The 23229-nt window shown below is 54.7% G+C and overlaps 1 protein-coding gene across 1 annotated transcript; it reads right to left on the reverse strand.

Annotated features, from left to right (window-relative positions):
- Window positions 1-1499: 1499 nt before the first annotated feature.
- RAB8A (RAB8A, member RAS oncogene family) lies at window positions 1500-22355 on the reverse strand. The gene is made up of 8 exons (XM_065917525.1): window positions 22200-22355; window positions 16832-16892; window positions 14538-14598; window positions 10322-10399; window positions 7995-8084; window positions 7365-7430; window positions 5819-5869; window positions 1500-2844 (listed from the first exon to the last, which is right to left on the reverse strand). Exons 1-8 carry the CDS (start codon window positions 22321-22323, stop codon window positions 2752-2754), a joined length of 624 nt encoding a protein of 207 aa, XP_065773597.1. The 5' UTR covers window positions 22324-22355; the 3' UTR covers window positions 1500-2751.
- Window positions 22356-23229: the final 874 nt, after the last annotated feature.

Consider the following 23229-nt stretch of genomic DNA (forward strand, 5'->3'; position numbering starts at 1 on the left):
ACAGGCAAAATATCCAAAAGGTGGAGACAACCCAAACATCCATCAACGGGTGAACGTAGAAAAGATGTGATCCATTCACACAGTGGAATACTACCCAGCTGTAAAAAGACATGAAGTGCATGACTGAGCCCCAAAACTTTATGCTGAGTGAAAGAAGCCAGATGCGGGTCACACAGTGTACGATTCTATTTATATGAAATGTTCAGGACAGGCAAATCCACAGAGACAGAAAGCAGATTAGTGGTTGCTTGGGGCTGAGGAATGGGGAGTGACTGCTAACGGGTAGTAGGTGATAAAAATGTTCTAAAACTGACTGCAGTGATGGTTGCACAACGCTGTGACTACTCACAACTACTGAACTGCACACTGTGGTGGGTGAATGGTATGTGTATGAATTACATTTCCCTAGAGCTGCTACTGGGAAAGACACTGATGCTGGGAAAGATTGAAGGCAGAAGGGAACAACAGAAGATGAGATGGTTGGATGGCATCACCAACTCAATGGACGAGTTTGAGCAAACTTCGGGAGACGGGGAAGAACAGGGAAGCCTGGCATGCTGCAGTCCATGGGGTTGCAGAGTCGGACACAACTGAGTGACTGAACAAAAGCTGTCATCAAAAGAGCCAAGATATCATGTGGCTCAGTACGGGGGAGATGGAGCTGGGAAGCTGATTCTCCACGTGCCACCTCATCAAGATCTTTAGAAACAAGGAAAAGTAAAGACTCTGAGCGAGAGGCTGACACAAGGTGAGATGAGGGGCTTAAGGACCCCACGTGACCTGGCTGGGAGCAACCGGTGAGAACCTGGGGCATTATGGAGCAAATACCTTACAGCACAAAGCTGTTAACTTGGATGACTTGTTCCCTATGTGAAACAAGAGGTGGGCTTTTCTCTTGGGAGATGAGTAACAATGCTAATGGTAATGAATCAGATGACAACAGAAGGCCTCAGCAGCTGGCCGGGGATGTGCCCTCTCATGGACTTTTCAGAGCCATCCTGCAAGGTGGAGACCATGATACTGTCCATCTTACAGACGAGGGAACTGAGGCTCAGCCCCTGGTTGAGTGGTGGGTCTGCAGCAGGATCTCCCGATAGGTGAGGAAGGGGGCTCCCAGTGGAGTGCTCAACTTGGCAAAATATGTCAGCAGGGACCAAGAGAAGCCTGGTGGCATGGCAGGGTGAATGTGGACAGAGCGGGTTCAGTCGAGGGCACGAGGCTGGCAGGGAGCGTTCTGTTTTCCTCTGCTGTATGTGTATGTGTTTGGGGGGTTGGAAAGCTTATCTTCCCAAGTCAGTCTTCGTGTAATTGTGTCACCTCCTCAGAGCTTGGGGCGACCTTCTCCTCCAATCTGAGTTAACCTGCTGCCTCCACTTTGATCCCACACAGACCTGAGGCCCCTGCTGACCTGGGTTGTGTTTTAAATAGCAGGCATCCTGTGAACACAACGTGTGGTCACATTCGTGTACCTACACGGAAAATGCGGACATAAAGATCCGTTAGCTTTGAAATGAGCTTTAATTGGTTTGGTTTCTGTAAGTGCGTTTATCGATGTAAACAGAGCAGGTTAAAGAGATTTCCAGGGGAGAGCAGACTATTGCTGGTATGTTGGTTTTAATTCAAAAAAGAAAGAGAAAGGCTCCCTGGTGACATCCCTCTGACCTGGCGACCTGGTCCCGACTGCCGTTGCTCCAGGAACTTAAGAGCTGTTGAAACAGCACTGGGCAATGACGGCAGCTGAAAACCCACCCAGACTGCTCTGCAGCCCAGCCCCACAGGCCACCCTGCGCTCTCGGCAGGGAAGGGTATGCGTGTGTTATAGATCACCTGGGTCTGCCACTGTAAATCAAAGACGGAATCACCTCCTGACACTACGGATCTGGAAAAATAAAAATCTCTAGAAAGAACGTCCAATTCGGAGATGACGGGAGGAGGAAGAGGAGTGGGCGCCCCGACGGGCGGGCCGAGTGGAGACGGTTTGAGTGGGGGCCCCGAGGCACGCACGGGGAGCCCTCGGAGCTCAGCTGGGGACTGCTGGAGAGACCTGCCGGCCGAGCCCGAGGCCCGGCTGGACCAGGGGACCAGACCTGGCTGTAAACAGGAAAGGCCACGCCATGCTTCTTTCCTCAGGACTTCCTTAATTTGTGCTTCCCTTTGGTCTGACAGTTAAAATGAGACGGGATGGGGGGACGGGTGGGGGTGGGGATAATGATGGCTTCTGTCACTTGTCCAGAAACCGAGAGGAGAGGTGACAGTGGGCGTCGGACGCGCGGGGCAGGTGCTTCCCGGCCTGACGTGGGCCATCGTGCTCAGTGTGCGGAGCCGAGCGCTCCGGGAGCGATCGCCGGCCCGGCGGGGCCTTGCTTCTGCGGCAGGGGGACGTGGATGGCGGACGGGCTTCCCAGCGGGGCTCTGGTTGTCGAGGCCCAGGGGTGCTGGCCTGCTATGTGGGCTGCTGCTGACGGCCACGCCGCGACTCCATCTCTCTCTCTAGTTACACGCTGTGTGGACCCATTCAGCGGACGTCGCAGGAAAGACGGCAGGTTCTTTTCACTCATTCCATCTCCAGAGTTGAAAAAGATCAGTTGCTAAAATAAACGATTTCTCGATTGTGTTCTGGTGGCCGTGGGCCCAGTGGCCGCGGCCGCGGCGGGGGGTGCTGGAGGGGGAGGGCCCCGGCTGAGTGAGGGGCTCACTCAGGACAGGCACAGTCAGCTGGGCCGAGCGAGGCTCAGAGTAAGGCGACACTCCTCACAGAAGAACACATCGGAAGAAGCTGCTCCTCTTCTGCTGGTCCGGGGTGATTTTGACTCCTTGGTTGCTCCCCTGGGGGCTGTTGCCTTCCTGAAATCACAAGCGGTTTTCTGGGGTTACAGCCAAGCAACACGAGTTCTACGCCCCTCAATCAACCAGCCACTGTATCCATCTGTCACCTTCCAGCCAACTATCCACCCGTCTCCTTCCTTTCTTCCTTCCATCCAGCCATTCATCCATCCCTTCCATCCAACCACCCACTCCCTCCCATCCATCATTCATCAAACTCCTTCCATCCAACCCTTTCCAACCAACAATCCACCCATCTCCTTCCTGCCATCCAACCATCTTCCATCCCCTTCCATCCAACCACCCGCTCGCTCCCATCCATCGTCTACATACCCCCTCTTCCTTCTTTCCATCCATCTCCTTCCAACCAACCATCCCAACTTTCCCCTTTGATCATCCATCAATCCTTCCAGCTGTCCCCTCCAACTGACAACTCATCTTTCAAACACCCATAGATCTGCTTTTCATCTACTATCCATCCATCACTCCTTCTAACCATGTATTCCTTAATCACTCATTCATCTACCCATCCACCCCTTTCCAACATCTTTCCAACCACTGATTCACCCATCTCACACTCTTCTCACATTTTCCTTCTTTCCAGTCACCCATCCTTCCCTCCTTTCTGTCTGTCTACGCATCTGTGCCGAGCACCTATCAGTGAGGCAGCTGAGGGGCAGCAAAAGGCTCTGCCTCTTGGGATGTGAAGGTGCTGGGTTCCGGGTCCCGTTGCCACTCACACCCTCTTGCCTCCCTGTCCCCGTTCCAAGGCTCCGGCTCCCACCTCTCCCCACGGTTCGCCCTCTGCCCTGCTGCAGGCGAGGCATGCCCTCAACTCAAGCCCTTCTGAAAACCCATCAGGGCTGCTGCTCAGCATCTGAAGCCTCTGATCTGGCCCCTGCCAGCCCTGACATCTGAAATCCTATTTTTTCCTCACATGTTTAGAAGGGTGCAGGCACTGTTTCTTTGACTAATTTCTTCTCATCTTTCAGCTCTTAGGTAAAATCTGAGTTTATTCAACAGTAACTGTTGAATGTTACAACAATGCCCAACTTATACAATGTCCCATGTCAATTACATTAAAAAAAAATAAAAAGACCGACAGGAAAGGATCTGGGACTGCCACTCTGAACATAAACAAACGTAAGAACTGGACAGAGTTTAACTGTTGGTGATTTGCAACTTAGTTAAAAAAAAAAAAAAAAAGAAATTACATAGATTATCGCTGAGTATCAGCATTTCCTAATCTATGCCTTGGAAGGAGGCAAGCATCAGGCCTGTATGAAAAGCACAGGCAGGGATGTTCCTGGTGGGCCAGCAGTTAAGAATCCACCTTCCAAGGCAGGGAACCTGGGTTCAATCCCTGGTAAGGGAACTTAAGATCCCACATGCCATGGGGGCAGCTATGCCTGTGTGCTGCAACTACTGAGATTGTGTACTCCAGAGCTCATGCTTTGGAGGAGGAGCATACGTGCTGAAACTAGAGAAAACCCGCGTGCCACAACAAAGATCCAACGCGGCCGAAATAAAACGTAATAATCATATGATAAAATAAAAAATAAAAGCATAAAGTGTTGTCATGATGCCTGGTGTAACTTCCAGTGGGCCCAAGTGAGTCAGAACGCTGGCTAAGAATCAAAATTTTACAGTTATATTGAAGAGAAAAGAATTCTAAGAAAATTACAACTGTAAGAAAATTTTTCTAAAAGTATGTCGGCTTACATAGACTGTTTCCTATTTTGGCTAAAGAGCTGCTACTCAGTCGATCATGTGCTCTGCAATTCAATTCACAGCATCTTAGAATTACGAAGGTGACACTGATTTTGAAGCAGATGTGAACTACTTGCACGGTGTTTTGTGTTGGGCATGCCGTCCTGTATGACCAGACGTAGAACGGGCCATAGAGTGCTTCGAGCTCTTGTGTCAGACAACAGGAAGCGTCACTTGGCAGGAACAGAATGGTTCCTGGAACAGAGGCCCTGGAGCAAGGCTCACAAGAGCATTTCGGTGCTGAACATGCCCCCAAACCGCTGAGCGTCCGGACTCCACCAAGAAAGCACTAGTGATGCCAAAGGCTGGGGACTACGAAACTGCTCGGGTGGTAAACCCACGAGCCGGAAATGAATGGAAGGGTGAGTGGGGAGGGAGTCAGGCAGGACCTCTTAGAGGCCCCAGAGCCCTGGGGAGCACTGAAGGCCGGCACAACCAGCAGACTGAGGCTGGAAGGAAAAAGGCTGTCGACTTGCCGGACTCATCAGATGGAAAACCAGCAGCTGTCAAGACGCAGGCCTTGCTTGGGGGCCTTGCGACTCGGTAGACTGTGGTTCTCGGCCTGCCTGGCGGGTTTTTCTGCAGGAGGCCCTCCATCTTCCTGCGGGCTTGGCTCCTGAGAGGGAAGGAAAGGGCCATGTGTCCCCAGCCAGCTGGTGGGCTTAGCGAGTAGTGCCTGCTACTGAGTAGCTCTGGGCCAGAGGAAAGATAAAGCTCATGACAGACTTCTCTCGTGGCACAGTGATATGAATCCGCCCACCAATGCAGGGGACATGGCTTCGATCTCCCATCTGGGAAGATCCCACATGCTGTAGAGCAACTAAGCCTGTATACTACAACTACCGAGTCCACTCACTGCGACTACTGAAGCCCCCGAGCCTAGAGCCCGTGAGCCACAGCAAGAGACACCACCGACTGTAATGAGAAGCCAGAGCACTGTAATTTAGAGTAGCCCCCGACTCTGCAACAAAGACCCAGTGCAGCCACATAAATAATAAAATAAATGAATTAAAAACAACAAAAACAACGTCATTCTTTAAAAAAAAAAAAAATGATGAAGCTGATGAACAAGTTCAGGGTGGATGCCCCCACGCCACCTGCTAACTCAACCCCCTTTCCTAGCGATGCCCTCCTAGGTGCAGCCCTCAGAAGCAGGGCCCTGCCCAGGGGTGGATCACACCACTGGGGGCGATGCCAGCCAGTTTCAACAGGGACCCCCACTCACCAATTTTTTATCCATTTTTGCTTTGATGTCTCTGGCGAGAGTGTAAAATGCCTGTGGGATAAGTACATGGTTAGCACCCTGGGAGTGGGAGGTAGATGGGGGCTGGCTGGTTCCTGGCCCCTGCCATGCAATGGGTGTGGCTCACCAGTGAGGCAGGGTGGTAACAGTGTTAGGACAGAGACCCAGGCATGGGGCTCACCTGCCCATCCCCATCTATCTCCTGTCACTGCAGGGATACCCCCGCTCACCCAGACGACCACTTCCTCTGAGCCAATGATCCAGGGAGGTGGGATCACCCTTGACGGGTCAGAGAGGAAACTGAGGCTTGGAGGGGGCCCAGTGACTTGTCCCAAGGCAGCCAGGGGCTCACTGACTCCTCACGCTCTCAGTCCTCGATCCCTGTGCTGCCTGCTCTGCCCTGCTACCAACAGTCAGGGGCAGGGCAGAAAGACAAGTGGCTCCTTGGCCAATCAAGCTTCATTTTGGGTCGATGCCCCAAAAGGCCTGGGAGGTAGGGTCAAAGGTTTACCCTCCCAGGATGGGTGAAGGCTCAAGCTGACTTGACCCCAGGCTGCTGCTGGTGCCAGTCTCCTGACCATGTATTCTGCCCCCCTCCATCTGGGCAGCACTCCCAAACCCCACTCTGGCACCAACCCTGCCCCAAGCCTAATACAGGGATGAATCAGCCTTCACTTGTGCTGCCGAGGGCTGCTGGTCTGGGGAGAGGCAGAGTCTCACTGAAAACTCGATGTGGTCAAGTTCTGCTGTGAAGGGGGTCTCGGGGTGCCGGGGATGCCCAAAGTGGTAGGCCTAAGGGCCTGGGGGACGGCACAGGCCTCCTGGGGGAGGGGCCGCATGGACTCATCCCTGACGGGGAAGGGAAGGGGGACGGGACCACGGTAAAGGCTTGGAGGAGGGCACGGCACAGGGGGCCAGGGTCAGAGAGAGGTGGGCGAGGCCCGAGTCACAGGCGAGACACACTGGCTGGGGCCAGCTAGGGACGGCTTTCTGTGCCTCTTGTAGGTGGCTGAGGTCGGGAGTGGCGTGGAAGATCCATTCTGGAAAGATTTCAGAAGTGGCGGGATGGAGCAGAAGGCAGGGGAGCTATAGGGCTGGTGGAGCGGAGAGGAAGGCCTGCCTGGGCCAAGTCTTGGGCAGGGCCCCCTGCTCTGGACGGGCGGGCGCTGTGAATGAAAGCGCGAACCTGGAGGTGAGCCTGGGCGCCAGCCGGGAGGATTCTCTGCGTCTCGGTCCCCCCACCTACAAAACCGTGCCTGCTCCCCAGCGCGGCCCGAGAGCCAGTGAGATCGTGTCCTAGGTACCCAGCTAGGACTGGCCCCTGCTGGTGTTAGAACAAGGGGGCGATCCCCCCAAACTGCCTGGGCCTTGCAAGGGGCCTGGCACGTGGTGCTGCTCAAGGAGAACCTCTCGGTCATCAGTCTAGAGGCCATGGGAGTCTGCGGCCAGTCCCTGAGACATAGCCTCCTTGGAGGATGCGATCTGACCCTTGGCCCAAAGGGGCTGGTGTCGTGAGCCTGGGACTCACGTTCTCCACGTTGATGTTGGCCTTTGCGCTTGTCTCCATGAACTTGATTCCATAGTCCAGGGCCAGCTGGGAGGGAGACACACATGTGAACATCAGCCGCTGGGTGCCCTGACCCCTACACAGCACCCTAAGAGGGTAGCAGTGAGGGGGCTGAGACAGAGTGGGGCCTACGCCCTTCAGCCCCCAGCAGAGAGTAGGTGGTGAACGCCCCTGGCAGGAGGGTCGAGGGGGCCCGGCTCAAACCATGGCTCTGTTCTCTGCCCCTCTGGCCTCACGGGGACCCACGCGGTGCTGTGTGGGAGCAGCAGAGCAGAGCAGAAAGCCCTCGCTGCTTTCAGTCTTCAGCCTGAAACCTGGCCAGGCACATGCATCCCACCTTCCCTTCCCAAGGCACAGGCCCAGACGGCCGATTCAACTGTGTGCCTTAGCTGAGCCTAGTATCCCGGGAGGGCGGCTTGTCTTTGTTCATAAAGATGGTGAGGGATTCCCCCCTTCTAAAGCCTGCCCCCCAACCCCCTCGGGGGGCCCATCTGGGGCAAGGCAGGGCTGGCCTCTGTGCAGGGAACTCTAGACCCTGAGGTCCCTCTGCTCCATGGTACCTGGCAATGCCAAGCTGGTCACCACACCCACCTTTTCTCCCCGTTCCTTGGAAACTTGTCTCTTGTCATTCACGTCACACTTGTTCCCAAGTATCATCTTTTCGACGTCTGCAGAGGCGTGCTGGGGAGGAGGGGCAGGTGGGGGAGGGGAGAGGTGAGGTCAGACTGGACTGTGGACCCACTGCCAACCTGTGCCCCAAGATCAGAGCGGTGTGATCAGGACGGCTAGACACACCCTGAACACAGGGCAAGCTGAAGCTCAGAGGCCGAGAGGGCTGTCCCGTGTCTCAGAGCCAGGGCCGAGCACAGGGTTCTGCCTGCCACCCTGACCAAGTGCGTGCTTTCTGGCAGCCAAGGACGCCTTCTCTACGGGCTCTATCAACCAGGCTACCGTGCTTGTCCTTGGACTGCTGGCGGTGTCTGGCCTACGGGAGGCAAGTGAGGTTGGGGTCCTGACCCCTGCTCGCCTCCCTCTTCCCTGGCTCCCCCGCCAGAGGCATCCGCCGCTGTCCGAGCGCTGTCTGCCTGGCTCCAGCTCCCCTGGTTTGGGCTCCAGATACAGGCTGTGCCCGGGGTGGTCCTCGACCTTGGCAGTCACCAGCCGGGTGCTCTGCCTTAAGGGCGTTTCCTTAACTCCGCCCTCATGCCTGAAAGGGATTCCCTGGTAGCTCAGCTAGTAAGGAATCGGCCTGCAATGCAGGAGACCCTGGTTCAACTTCTGGATCAGGAAGATCCGCTGGAGAGGGGAAAGGCTACCCACTCCAGCGTTCTTGGGCTTCCCTGGTGGCTCAGACCGTAAAGAATCCGCCTGCAAAGTGGGAGACCTGGGTTCAATTCCTGGGTTGGGAAGATCCGCTGGAGAAGGGAATGGCTACTCACTCCAGAATTCTGGCCTGGAGAATTCCATGGACAGAAGAGACTAGCAGGCTAGAGTTCATGGGGTCGCCAAGAGTCAGACATAACTGAGTGACTTTCACTCTCACTTCATGCCCGAAAATGGTTCCTTCCTCCATCTCTCCTCTACTCCCCACAGTGGGCCTCACTTCCTGAAGGACTGGGCCATGAGACGCCCTTAGAGATACACCAGTGTGCAAACTATGACAGGAGGATTTCAAAAGGTCCCTAAAGCATAGGAAATGGACAGCTACCCAGACCCACGATCGAGCCTATCTAGTTTCTCAAGGAGGGAAAAAAAGAGTGGGCTGACTTCACAGTAACTCACTTTAAACCAGAGACATCAGAAAAACAGGAGGGTCTGAATCTCAGCTCTGCCACCCATTGACAGTGTAGTTTTTCACCACTCTGATCCTGGGTCTCCATTTTGGTGTTATAAATGAAGTGATAATGTTTCTTATCTTTAAAAGGTGGGTCAAAGGTGACTAAAGAAAACAGAACCTTTCTGTTCTCAAAAATATAATTCTTTTTCAAAAAGTGTGCGTGCTTTTTTATTCGTGCACAAAACAGGTTTAACATTATTAATTTAAATAAGTAAGTAAATACATTAAAAAAAAAAAAAAAAAAAAGAAAAGGTTTTTCTTGCTGTAGCTTAGATCTGGCCTCAAAAAAATGCTCACCGCTGCTCCCAAATGTCCTACTAACTGGATCTCCTGCCTACTGGCCGGAACAGAGAGCTTCCAGAGACTGGTGTGAGGCCCCCTCCTGCCAGCAAACGTGGGGTCCTCAGCCCAGAGCAGCTGTTCACAGATGCCGACTGTGCTGTGACCTTCAGCCCTAGCTTCACAGGTGCACGAAGTTCTCAGATCGGAAGCCTCACCCGGTGAGTCATCAAAAGCCACAAGCCTGTCATCGGGGGAGGCTTTGGGGGTGAGGGCAAGCTCTTTGGAGAGCAGGAAGATGACCACGCTGGTTTCGGGACCGGTGGGGCGGGAAGGGGGGCCTGGGGGTTCTCTTCCCTCGGGGTTCAAGGTCTCCTCCCATGGGCTGCTGTAGGGCCAGCACTGCTGGCCTGAGCATGGGTCCCTCCTCCCAGCTCACAGCTAGCTCAGTGGCAGCTCAAAGTCCGGCCTGACACGCCCTCACCACACCCTCCAAGTACAAAGGTCATGCCACTTCGAGACCTTTCCTTCTCTAGAAAGCACTGAGTGCTCACGGACACTGGGTCTGACCTTCCTTGATCTCGAGGTCGCCCAAACCAGACAGCCCGGCTGGGGGAACAGGCTCTCGGGGCTGCTCCATGACGAAGCCACGCTTGGGTGGATTCCAGGGTCGACTGTGTGGATTCCCATCCCTCTTTGTTTCTAGCAAGTTACCTCCAGGTGCCTCTGTGCTCAGGGATCTCATGGGTAAACCAGGGCGCTCCAAGATGCGGATGCATGGGAGGGGGTCCCAGATACTTACCTCTTCAATGTTCCGAATCCAGTTCCGGATGTTATCAAAGGACTTCTCGTTGGTGATGTCATAGACCAGCATGATGCCCTGAGCAGGGGGAGACAGACACATAGGCTCTGGACAAGCTGCGACCTCTCTCGGGGGGAGCCCCAGCAAGGCGGGCAGCAGGGACCCTGACAGGACACCCTCCTGGACCCTTCCTTCTGCCGGGCTCCAGCACCAGCCTCTGCCTGGTGGCCCAGGCTGCAGTCCTGTTCCTTAGCCACCGATGTGACCCTTCCTCCAGAAGTCCAGACACCACTACCCTCATGCTTACAGAGGAGCCCTGCGGGCAGGAAAAACACAAGCCCGCATGCCTTGGCAGCCAGTGAGGGCCCAGTGGCCGACCTCCCACCCTCACCTCCTGCAGCCCCTGCTCTAAAGACTGTGTTTCGAGGTCCTGATGCCCACCGTGCTCCCCCTCTTGCCACCCTTGGCGACGCTCGGTCTCTTCCACGCCCACTCACCCTGCACCCTGCCGAGTCTCCTCCTAGACTCAGCCAGGGCCGCCGCCTCTGGTCATCCCAGCATCACCCCTCATCTGGTGCCTGCCATGAGCTGGACGCTGTAACAGGGCCTCCCTGAGCCACACAGGCTTGGGTCGGGTGGCCCCAGTGTCCCCACTGTGAGGCTGCAAGTGGGGGCGGTGGGGGGCTAGGTCCCTCTCTCCAGACACACGAGAAAGTAAAGAACACAACTGGGGTCTAGGCCTAGGGGGACAAACCCTGATGCCCACGTGCCTTCCAGCAACCCCACCATTACTGGGCTGGCTTCAAGCCTTGGGGCAGGCAACGCTAAGGCTTCTGTGGTTCTGTAACCAACGTGTGAGCAACTGGGAGACAGTCCATGGGTTCTGAAACAGGTGCAAAGGGAACCCGTCTTCGCTTGAGCCTACAACCCGCCACTGCCAAGAAGGACAAATACCCCACTTGATAAAAGAGGAAACTGAAGTGCAGAGAGCGTGACCTTTATGATGCCAACCCAGCTCTGATGGAGCTGATGACAGGAACCTCCCTGGACCCTCCACAGGATCAAGCAGTGGTCAGGGCCACCCTGCGACAGGTGCCCTGCCGCCCTGGATATCCCCGCAGGGCATGTGGTGAGCCAGCCTGCAACAGATCTCCAGCCCCTGTGCGGCTCGGCCCCCGGGTCCCGAGGCACACGGCCCCTGCTGTCCTGACCAGGCCTGGCTCACTCCATTCCCTCATCTTACGTGCTTCCCTGGGGGGTCAGCGGTAAAGAATCTGCCTGCGACGCCACGCAGGGGACCTGGGTTTGATCCCTGGGCCGGGAAGATCCCCTGGAGAAGGCAATGGCAGCCCACTCCAGTATTCCTGCCTGGAGAATCCCATGGACAGAGGAGCCTGGTGGGCTACAGCCCATGGGGTTGCAAAGAGTCACACACGACTTAGTAACTAAACAACCACCACCACCTGCTCCAGGGGCCTAAAGCCTCCATTCACAAGCACTGGTGCTGGCTAAGACATCTCTAAGGCCGTCTGAATTTGCAGAGTAAGAACGCAGGCCATGTGTGCTGGGCAGATAACCACAGGGCGAGGCCGTGACAAAACCACAGAGAGGGCAAGCAAGCTGCTGCAATTCCCAATCCCCGCTGGGACTCTGAGGCTACATAAAGTGGCCTTATAGCCCACCACAGCCACGACTCCTCAAAAATGCCATCTGGGAACCCTCATCCAGTGGTCTCTTGAGACTAAACGAAGATTGCGGACAGGAAGACTTGGAGGAGCCTTTAGTGGCTGTGATGTGTGCCACGCTCCAGCCAAGCTGAGCGTGAGAAGACGACTCTGGTGGGTAGACACTCTGAATCGAGCATCAGTGGGGCCTCTACCCACAGGGCTAGAAAACGCCACAGGCCTGGGAGGCCTTTCTGCTCCTTTATTCAGGGACTGGCCCCTCTGATGGCCTAGGATTCCGCTGCCACCACTGCTGGGTTGGTGACATGGATGCAAGAGTCCAAGGTCCCAGATTTTTACCTGTGGCGGCTTGAGGAGGGGGGGCAATGAATACAACTCCAACAGGAGGCGTAGGAGTCCCTGGAAAACATCTGTTGTTGCTCAGTCACGTCCAACTCTTTGCAACCCCATGGACTGTAACCTGCCAGGCTCCTCTGTCCATGGAATTTCCCAGGCAAGAAGACCTGCTTACATTCCCACAGAAGGTAAAAGTCTTCTATGTAAGAAGTGGGTTGCCACTTCCTTCTCCAGTGGATCTTCCTGACCCAGGGCTCGAACCTCTGTCTCTTACATTGGCAGGCGGATTCTTTATTGCTAAGTCATCAGGGAAACCCAAAACACAGGATCATTCTGTTTCACGTCCTCTCTGAAGTGCCCCTCAAGGCTCCAAGTTAGCATCTCTCTGGCCTGTTTGGGCACAGCTCCTCAGACCTGTCTGCAAGCTCACAACCAGACATCAGATGTCCGAGGTTCCCCAAACTTTGGTCCAGTGCCACAAGGACAAAGAAAACGTGATGATGGGGTGCAGTGGTGGCAATGTTCCCTGCCCTATCCTTTATGGTCCCCACTGGCTGTACAAGGCTCTGGGGCCCCTGAAGTGTGGCAGGTGGGACCGAGGGCCTGGGTTGCCAATTTTAACAGATTTAGATTCAAACGGCCACACACAGCTGGCAGCTTCCATATGAGTTAGTGTAGGTCTGGGAGGACACGGTCATCTTGGGGCTGGACAGGGTCTCACAGATGGCTCAGTCCTGCCTTGTCAGGAGCTTGCTGAGGACATGAGGGCTGGGAAGAGCCAGTCACTCACTACCGGCCCATTTATCTTCTGTGTGAATTTAAGCAGGGCCTAAAATGGTGCCGAGCCTCAGGTTCTTCATCTGTAAAATGGGGACGATCACGGCACCTACACTCAGGGGTTTATGGTCAAGACCTAGGCCCCCTGCCAGCTGCAGAGAAGAGCCTGGTGAAAGGGGCGAGTGGCTGGTGGGTGGGGGTATTATTTCAGCCCAGAGAGGGACAGGGTCTGCCTGAGGCCACACAGCAAAAGCTCCCCCAGGACCCAAGTTCCCCAAGACCTCTGCTGTACCAGAACACAGCAAGGTGAGGGGAAAATTAGTAAATTAATTTTAATGAGGTGCACTAAGGTTGCAGCCCACATGATTGAGTTTCTATTATGTTCAGGTGCTGTGTGGGATGCTCTAAATACTTAATGCTTCTATTCATTGCTGCCGTCCACCAGCATTTCCCAAGCTCCTTGCACACTCAGTTTGGTCCCAGGCATCGGGCATGTGCCGGGGACCCAGAGGCAGCCCAGCCCTCCTGGAGCTTACGGCCTCGTGGAGGAAACACGTCTAAGCAGCTGACTGATGGGGTGCACCGTGGAAAGGATGGGGCAAAGCTGGAGCTGGGAATGGGGAGCTGGCCATCTATGGCCAGCGGGGACACAGAAACTGCCTGGGACATTCCTGTTCTCTGCCTGGGACAACTGCCTGGTATATTCCTGTTCTCTGCACCACTTTCCAAGTAAGGAGAACATGCTCAGAGAGCGATCCCGGTGGCCGAGTAGGTCTTGGGGAGCTTCCTCTCACCCCTCACAGGCCCCGGGCACCCTGCTTTGTATACACTCCTCATAGGCGTGGGGCCTGCTTGGGGATCGTGAGGACAGGACCCTGGCCCAGGCCAGGTTGCCCTCTGCATCTGATTTGGGCCTGGCCAGGAGAAGGTGCTTGGTGAAAATATTTGACGGATGAAGAGTGAGTCCCCCCAGTCGCTTCATCCCGCCTCAGGCCCAGGAAGCAGATATAACACACAACAACCCAGAGCGAGTCAGCTCCTGGAAGATCTTCAAGTTTTCGGTAGCAAATTCCACAGAGACTGACGTGGGCCACGTGAGTACTCCTCAGCGTTGGGGCATGCCAGCTCCGATCTACCTGACCTCACCTGGAAGAACCGGCTTCCTGAGTCTTCCTTCATTCCTGGGGAATTAGGTTTCCTTAAACCCTGCATTGTCTCTGGAGCTGGAAGGGGATGCACGGACAAGGGGGAGGAGGTGGGGCACAGGGCCTTCTCCTAAAACTAACCTGGGACCAAGGACCCCCGAGGAGCCCGACCATGGGCTCCTCAGAAACTCTCTGGTTTCAGCATCTAAGGACGAGATGTTCATTTGACTTGAAAGAAAAAAACCCCAAAACACCACACAAACTAATACATACCATTGCACCCCTGTAGTAGGCCGTTGTGATCGTCCGAAACCGTTCCTGACCAGCTGTGTCCCTAACGAGGAGAAGGAGAAGAAGGGATGTTAGTGGTGATCCAGAACAAGAACAATCATCACAGTGTAACGAGGGGTGTTTACCCAGGACGGACAAGCAGCTTTCTCACGGGTCATCATCTTCTGATTCATTACTCTGCTGCGGGGCACCGCCCCCCATTATTATAGAGAAAGAAACCATGGCCAGGGCAGCTGTCTGATGTCTCCTGGCTGGGGATATGGCAGAACAACTCCTCTTCTATACCCTGTCTTCCTGGGGATTTCCACCGCCCCGGGTTTCTGGGCCACAGAAGAGCCAAGGTTGGATGGTACTATTTGTGAGAATCTGGGGCCAGGTGCATGGAAGGGGCTGGTCAGGTGGCAGGGGAACACAGCCCTCGTTGGTGGGCTGAGTTAGGGGAGCCCTGAGAAGCTCAGGAAGTAGCTCCATGCTCACCATCTTGGTGGAGACCCCGGGGGAAAGGCCTTTCTTGTGGGTACGGTGGCGACACCTGGGTCAGATACGCCCCTGCCGAGCCCAGCTCCTGGCACAGAGGGTATTCGGTATTCTGTTTGAAGGTGATGACTGGCCAGTGGCAGAGCCAGGGCAAGACCACAGCTTTTGTCTCTGGGCCCAGGGCTCCTCCTGTGACCCTGCACCACCCTCTGCTCAGGGCTCAGCATGTCTGGACCAGACAGACACACCTGATTTGGGGCCATGTTGACTTCTGGCCACCAATAGCAGGTGACATTAGCAGTTATGATCAGTTATTTTACAACTGTTCTAGAAGAGTTTTAAGAGAGTCATTAACCCCAATGTGATTGCTAAGAGCAGAAGCAGGAGGAGGGGAGGAAAAGAAAGCAAAACTCTTGCTTGCTGGTGCAGTGTCCCTTTGAACTTGGGCACTGAGGCTGCCAGGGAGCCAACGTGTTGTAAAATACAGGAACTTGAACAGCCTGTAACTTATGAGGCGGCCAGAGACTGGCTGCCTCCTGAGCTCAAGAGGATCAGTTAGGCCACACCCAGATTTCAATTCTGAAGCTGGGCTCAGAGGTGGAGACCCCTAAAGTTGAGGGGACCCGCCAGGCAGGTGGGGCAGCGCTCAGCATCTGAGACAGCTGCAGGGAGGGAGCTTTGCAGCGCATCTCACAGCCCCCATCCCACACACAAGCACGTGCCTGAACTGGAAGGACTGAGTTACCCTCCCAAATGGGACCTCTCTCTGCGTGGTTCGGGGTTTGTATTTCCCCTGTGAGTGATGGGGCTGCAGAGTGAGGCCCTCCTACATGTGACCACCTAAGCCCAGCCTTCCTAGGGCGGTGGCCTACAGACCACAATGCGTGATGGGGACTCACATTCTGATTTTATGGAGCACAGGAAGTCAGTCCCAGGTGAGCTAAACAGAAACAGATCTCACCGTTGGGCCTGGTCTCAGCTCATTTTTGGTTTTGGGGTTTCAGGTCTGCGTGTTAGGAAGTGAGGCCTGGGTGTCTCCAGGACAGAAAAGAGGAAGTGATGTCAGGCCTCCTTCATCAAGTTGACGGGCTCATGGAGAGGCTGGGCAGGCGTATCCTGCTATTTTGGTGGCTTTCACTGCTGCCACGAGGGTTCTCAAGGGGAGCTCAAGGGGAGCAGGCTGCTCTGAGGCGCAGTGTGCACCCACATGTGAACTGGGACTGGTGGCTATGTCCTCAGAGGGGGCGGACGCCGACTCTAAGCCCCATCAGCCAGCAGAGCACCGTTCCTGGGGCTTCTGTCGGCTCCTCCTTTCTTTTTTTGGCCATATAGCTAGGGATACGGGGCTTCCCTAGTGGCTCAGATGGTAAAGAATCTGCCTGCAATGCAGGAGACCTGGGTTCAATCTTGGGTCGGGAAGATCCCCTGGAGAAGGAAATGGCAACCCACTCCAGTATTCTTGCCTGGAGAATTCCATGGACAGAGAAGCCTCACGGGCTGTAGTCCATGGGGTCGCAAAGAGTCAGACATGACTGAGCGACTAACACTCACGTTTCTGGGTATGTGGGATCTCAGTCCCCTGACCAGGGATCGAACCCATGCCCCCTGCAGTGGAAGTGCAGAGCCTTAACCCTGGACCACCAGGGAAGTCCCTTCACCTGGGGCTTCTGAAAAATGCCCACAGTTGTTTGTGCTAGGCACAAAGAGATGAGAGCCATGGTCGGGGGGTGGGGGGCACCAGGAGCTTCTAGCTCAAAGCACTTGCTGGCAGAGGGGCTGATGAAGGCCACAATGCTTACCATATCTGTAGCTTAATTCTCTTGCCATCGAGCTCTATGGTCCTAATTTTAAAGTCAATTCCTGAAAGAAAAGAAAAGAAAAAAAGGCACATCACTGTCCGCGTCTTTCCCAAGCTGCATCTACGGCAGGGGCTGCCAACCTGTGCAGTACCAGCTGCCACAGTCTCGGGGGCACCTGCCGGCGCTGGGTATGCAGGATCTCTAAACCCCTCAAACAAATCTAGAGATGCCCGGTGAACTTTCTCCTCTCACAGGAGGGGAGACTGAGGCTCAGAGGACGGAATGGAGCTGCACAGAAGGAAGCTGGCGAGGCGCAGGGCTGGCGGGCAAACCCAGGCAGCTCAAATGCCAAAGCGTTGCTCTCCTCCCTTCCCTGGTTGGCGGCCTCATGGAGTGAGGAGCCCCCCACTTCCTGCCACCAGTACCTGGCCCTCCAAGCACAGCGGCACCAGGCCGAGATGTACCCGATGCAGACGGGCTGCTAGCACTCACGTGCGCAGGTCCTTCTCTGTGAGTGGTCCCCACCCTGGCTGCCTGTCAGCCTGGCAAACGCTGCTGAAAGCTCCCCTCCCAAGAAGCCTTCCTGACCCTGCCCTCCTTCTCTCCCACCCTCTGGCCCTAGGCCCCTTTCCCCAGCACCAGGGTGACCTCTCAGCCTTCCTAACTGCCCTCCAGGCTCTCCCACCACTGTCCCCTCAATGCCCTCCCTAGCTTCCAAAACACACACTCAACCACGTCACTGAGCTAACCTCGGCTCCAAACCTTCTAGTGTGTTCACCAACACGAGTGGATAAACAAAATGCAGTCCGTCCCTACAGTGGACTATTAGTCAGCCCTAAAACGGAACGGAGCACTGACACGCCGCTACGCAGATGAACTCTGGAAATATGACATTGAGTGAGAAGTCAGACACGAAAGGTCACACAGTATACAATCCCGGTCACAGGCAACATCCAGAAAAGGCAAATCCAGAGCAACAGAAAGGAGATTATTGGTTGCCCAGGGGTGTGGGGGACTAAGATTGACCTGGGGGTGTGGGGGTGTCTCTGTCATAATGAAAATGTTCTCAAATTGTACAACTCTGTAAGTGGGTCTGAAGCCACCGACTTATACACTTTAGATGGGTGAGTTGAATTATATGTCAATAAAACTTTTTTTTTTTGGTCACACCATATGACGTGCAGGATCTCAGTTTCCCGACCAGGGACTGAAATGAGCCACAGCAGTGAAAGCCTGGGATCCTAACCACCAGGCCACCAGGGAACTCCCCATAACAAGACTGTTTAAAAATTTCCCCTAACACCTTTCAGTGGCTTCCCACTGACTCCTTGGCCCCAGAATAATATGAAAACAGTTGCCCAAGGGCTCTAACCCGGTCCCCTTAGCTCCCATGGCTCTCAGCCTCCTCTCTGGTCACACCGCCAAAGCATGTTTCAGCCTCAAGGCTTTTAGGGTTGCTCTTTCCCCTCCTGGAATGTTCTTTCATTCCATGGCCACCTGGCTCCCTTCTCCCTTCACTCAGGTCTCTGTTCCAGTCCCCTCCTCAGGGAGGCTTCCTAACCATCCTCTCTTCTCCAGCCTGCTTCATCTTCTTCACGTATTATCCCTGACATTGTTTATTCACTCCATGAAGCTAGGAGCAAAACGTGACGATCTGAATGGCCTGCGTGGAGGGGTGACAGCTAAGTCCAGTCTTTGCCCCTAGGAGTTTGTTCTAAATCTCTACCTGTGGGGATTTCCCTGGTGTCCCGTGGCTGAGACTCTGCACTCCCAATGCAGGGGACCCAGGTTCGATCCCTGGTCAGGGAACTAGATCCCACACACCGCAACTAAGAGTTCATGCCTCAATTAAGCCCTGGTGCACCCGAATCAATCAATCAATATATACATAATTTTTTAACCTCCACCTGTGAAACTTTGAGACTGAGGTCTGGCTTGACTCCTTAGAACCTAGGGTTCATGTGTGTGCGCTCAGTTGTTCAGTCGGGTCGGACTCTTTGACCCCACGGACTGTAGCCCGCTAGAACACCTATTAGGGATTCTCCAGGCAAGAATACAGGAGTGGGCTACTATTTCCTTCTCCAGGGGATCTTCCTGACCCAGGGACTGAACCTGGGTCTCTTGCGTCTCCTGCATTGGCAGGTACATTCTTTAACCACTGAGCCACGTGGGAAGCCTAGAACCCCATAGGGGGATGCTAATTCCATCCTTGCCTGCCTCAGGAGCTGTCCTGCGGACAAGAGGGAATGTAAGCCTGCATCTGAGTACTGCCCTTTAGAACGTAAGCTCCAGGAGGGCAGGTGTTCTTTTATTTATGATTGCATTTCCAGTGACAAGTGCAGCAGGGTTGAGTATGTATTTGCTAGAAGCTGATCACCCAGTCCTGCACACAAACTTTGACTGCAGGCCTAGATAACAGTTCTGCTTCCTCCTGATCCATTCTCGCTCCTACACTGAGCCAGATTCCTGGTGTGCAGCAGGCACTGGGGAAAAGATGGCTGCGTGAAAAAAAAAATGAAGGGCAAGGGATCTACATGGTGCTGCATGGTTTAGCAAGCACTTTCACATACGTCATCCACCTCCCTGAAGGAATGAATCAATGGGGCCCTAAGGAGAAGTCAGGGGTTGAGCCAGTCTGGGGAGAGCCAATTCTAGGAGCCACGGGGCCAAGTTCGCACCACAAATGATCGATGGAGTTTATGAGAGCAGGCTTTGGCAAAATGTAACCTCTGCAGAAAATGAACAGCCACTTAATCCCCAATCTATAAAGAAAATACAGAGGTACGCTCAGTGCCAAGCGCCTCTATGCATTAGGCTGTATTTCAGGACTAAGCCACATGCACATGGCTTCTTAAAGCATTCTTAAATTCTTCCTAAAACATCCCCTGCTCCTGTTACACATGCGTGTATGTGTGTGTTAGTTGCTCAGTCGTGTCCAATTCTTTGTGACCCTATGGACTGCAGCCCTCCAGGCTCCTGTGTTCACGGGATTCTCCAGGCAAGAATGATGGAGTGGGTTGCCATTCCCTTCTCCAGAGGATCTTCCCCATTCAGGGATCAAAGCCAGGTGTCCTGCATTGAAGAAAGATTCTTTCCTTTCTGAGCCACCAGGAAAGCCCACATACATGGGAATGTATGAAATCAAGAAGCACTGTCCAACTGACAGAACTCCAAGTGCCACTCTGTTCTATCTGCCTCTTGGGTTTTACTAACACACCAAGTTTAATTAGGAAGTGTAAACTTTACAAGGCCTAAGAGTTATGAGGCCATAACTTCAAGGTCATGGGGAATTAAATTTTCCTAGAAAACAGAGGCCAGCAGGAAGACTACACATGTAATGAGGATCCCGGGGTGGGGGGGGCGGGATCCTGGGTTTAAGTGCCACGTCACCGCCTTAGATGACCTTGCCCAAGTTACATCCTCACCTGTAAGTGGAGGCTGGCCTCCTCAGAGACTAGACTGGGTTTTCCCGTCAAGAATTAAGAACCAAACAAAAAATCAACCCCCAAATTCTCACTAGGAAGGTTCTGACTCTGGGAAACCGAGGTCTGGACTGAGAGTGAGCCACAGTCTACCAGGAGTGAAGATCACTTCCTGATTGGTGGGGATGCAGAGGGAAAACCCCAAAGTCTGACCTTGGTGTTAGGGAGGGGGGAGGAACCAGAAGGACCTGTGTCCAGGGAAGGATGCTGTCATGATAAGAGACATTGTGCTTCCTCTAGGTGGCCACTGACAGCGGTGAAAGCCCCCTATTCACTGTACAGTTCTGATCCTCCACCATCCAGGCACTGGCCAAAACAGAGAACACCACTCCTAAACTGAATAAACAAGGCTCGGAGATGAAGTGCTTGTTCAAGGGCAAACAGCACCTGGACATCAGAATAATGACTGCCAGTCCAATTCTCTTCCCATTTGGCAGCTAAGTGTCTTGCAAAGTGCAGCTCTGGAAGAAGGCAAAGATGGAATCGGCAGCTCACTATGTGGATTAGGGAGATAAGGCACACATGGATAAAGCAAAGTCCATTTCCTACGTTTTTTCCCCCCAACTCCTGGGCTTAGTGATCTTTCTCCCAGTTCCCCACGCCACAGCAAGGCTGCATAGTTTGCAGGCCATCGGCTTGATGGATGTTACTTTCAGGTCAAACCCTTTCATGTGGACAATGGTCATTTTTGTGGGCTGGGGAGAAGTCAGCTCCACTTTCATGGATGTCAGAACTGAGAAGCAACAAGCCAAGTCTGTTCTACCACAATGTGGGTTGGCCCCGCAGGCAAGGGCTGTTCTGCAAAGTGACAACCAGTGTCCTGGGCCGAGCGATAGGGAAGTCAGGGCTGTCAGTGGCAGCGGCTGATTTTGGTTTCTCACTGAAGCTTTTATCTGGCATCCGCCTCCAGATGACAGGTCCCAGAGCGGACAGCTATCAATCGCCATTTCTGTCACCCTCAAGTGGGACGGAAGGCTGAGCATGGGCAGGGAAAGTCTCTGGACTCCCTCTCACCATTCCTTCTAGAAGAAATTCATCCACGGGGGAAACAGGTCAGGGAGAGGGGTGCAACCCCCAAGTATTCCAGAGGAAAGAAGAGGAGATGCCTGGGTTGGAGTCCTGGCTTTGAGATGGATCAGCTGTGCTTGTCCTGGGGGTGAGTGCTCACATCTCTCTGGGATGGTTGAGCCTTGAGTTCTGGGTTCAGACATAAAGTGAAAGTGAAGCTGCTCAGTCCTGTCCGACTCTGCGACCCCATGGACTGTAGCCTACCACGCTCCTCCGTCCATGGGATTTTCATACATATCTGGGAACAAATACTATCCTTGCCACCTGTAGACGGTGTGACCATAGGCAAGTCTAGTGTCCTCTGTGAGCCTCAAGTTCCTCATCTGCGAAACGAACTAGTAACAGCACCTAATACAGAGCATTGGGAAGTGTGATAATGCACCATAAAGCGCCTAGCACACAGTAAATGCGTAATAAGATCAGATGTCACTTGTCGCTGTCCTTTCCCCATGGACAAATTCTCCATGCCTGTTTCCAATTAGTAAGACGAGGAGACCAAAAACTGCTTCAAGGGCTGCTGTGAAGACAGAGCAAGACGACGGGAGCCAAGACCTCAACCAGGACGTATATTCCCTGAGCAGGCTGAGGGTTGGGGCCTCAGTCTTCCCATCTGCAAAATGGGCACCTGGTCCCCACTCCCTCCCATGGCCGGGGAACCCCCAAACGACGATGCAGGCGACTGCTCTTTTCCCCTCTACCTCCCTTAGATTCTCTGAGGTCCCTGGTCCATCCCGCCCGGCCGCTCCCTCAACCCAGCTCCTCAGGGGCGCGCCCGATCCGGGCCTCTCGCGCCCCCGGCCGCTCCCCAGCCCCGCTACCTATGGTGGAGATGAAAGTGGAGTTGAAGGCGTCCTCGGAGAAGCGGAACAGGACACAGGTCTTCCCCACCCCCGAGTCCCCGATCAGCAGCAGCTTGAACAGGTAATCGTAGGTCTTCGCCATATTACACTCTCTCCCCGACGGGAAGTGCAGCTAGCGCCTCGCCACTGGCCGCTAGCCCCGTCCATCAGCGCCGATCCCACCCCCGATTGGCTCCTGGCCCGACGCGCGTCACTGCGGCCGACGCCAGCCCCCGCACCCCGCCCGCCTCGGGAAGACGTGGGGAAGGGGCGAACTGGGCGCAGAGCCGGAAGCGACCCAAACGCGCCGCTCATTGGCCGGCGCTCAGGACAAGGCGAGCTGCGATTGGCCAGCGGTGAGAAGTCAAGAGGCTTCAAATAGGGCCAGGGAGAAGGCGTGGCATCCCCTGTCCCCGCCTTCTTCCCTCGACTCTGGGGCGGTCCCGCCCCCCGATGGGATGGGGATAAGCCGGGAGCTTGGTCAACGGCTCCGCGCGCCCTCAAACCAGGGGCTGGTCTTGAGCTTGTGCGCACGCGCGCTGGGAAGACCGTTGGCGCCAGCAGAGGGCGCACGCACGTGGGGTCTCTGGCTCCCGCGCTCCAAGACCCGCGCAGCCTCAGTTGGCGCCCGGACAAGTACTGGGAGGCAGCGTGGATGTGGTGGTGCTGTGTGGCGGCGACCGCGTTGTTCCAGGGGAGCCAAAGAGCAAAGGAGAGCAAGGGCGCCGTGATACTCGAAGCGAGCGAGGTCCCCTCGAGACCTGCTGAGGCACCTCGACGCTGGTCAGGGGACCTACCTAGAGATACCCAGACCTCATTCACCAAGCTGCGCCCCGAGGCCCGCAGAACTCCAACCTGTTTGAGTTGTCCAGGTCTTGCCCCGGAGCCTCGCCCGCGGCAAACCAATCAGCCCTTGGAGGCGCACCTGGGGGTTTCGGAACCCTCTGAAGGAGTTAGCACAGTGTGAATTATAGGGAATACTTCATGGGTGTTAGTTCTGTGCCTGCCA

Source organism: Muntiacus reevesi, chromosome 1 (genome assembly GCF_963930625.1).
Source record: "Muntiacus reevesi chromosome 1, mMunRee1.1, whole genome shotgun sequence".
NCBI lineage: Eukaryota > Metazoa > Chordata > Mammalia > Artiodactyla > Cervidae > Muntiacus > Muntiacus reevesi.

Bases quoted from the DNA above. Each gene is read 5' to 3' on its own strand.
- RAB8A (XM_065917525.1), bottom strand. From the start codon at position 22,323: ATGGCGAAGACCTACGATTACCTGTTCAAGCTGCTGCTGATCGGGGAC. The intron at 14,599-16,831 runs GTAAGCATTGTG...TCTCCTCGTTAG, and splicing joins AGAATTAAGCTACAGATATG to GGACACAGCTGGTCAGGAAC. The intron at 8,085-10,321 runs GTAAGTATCTGG...CCTCCTCCCCAG, and splicing joins GGATTCGGAACATTGAAGAG to CACGCCTCTGCAGACGTCGA.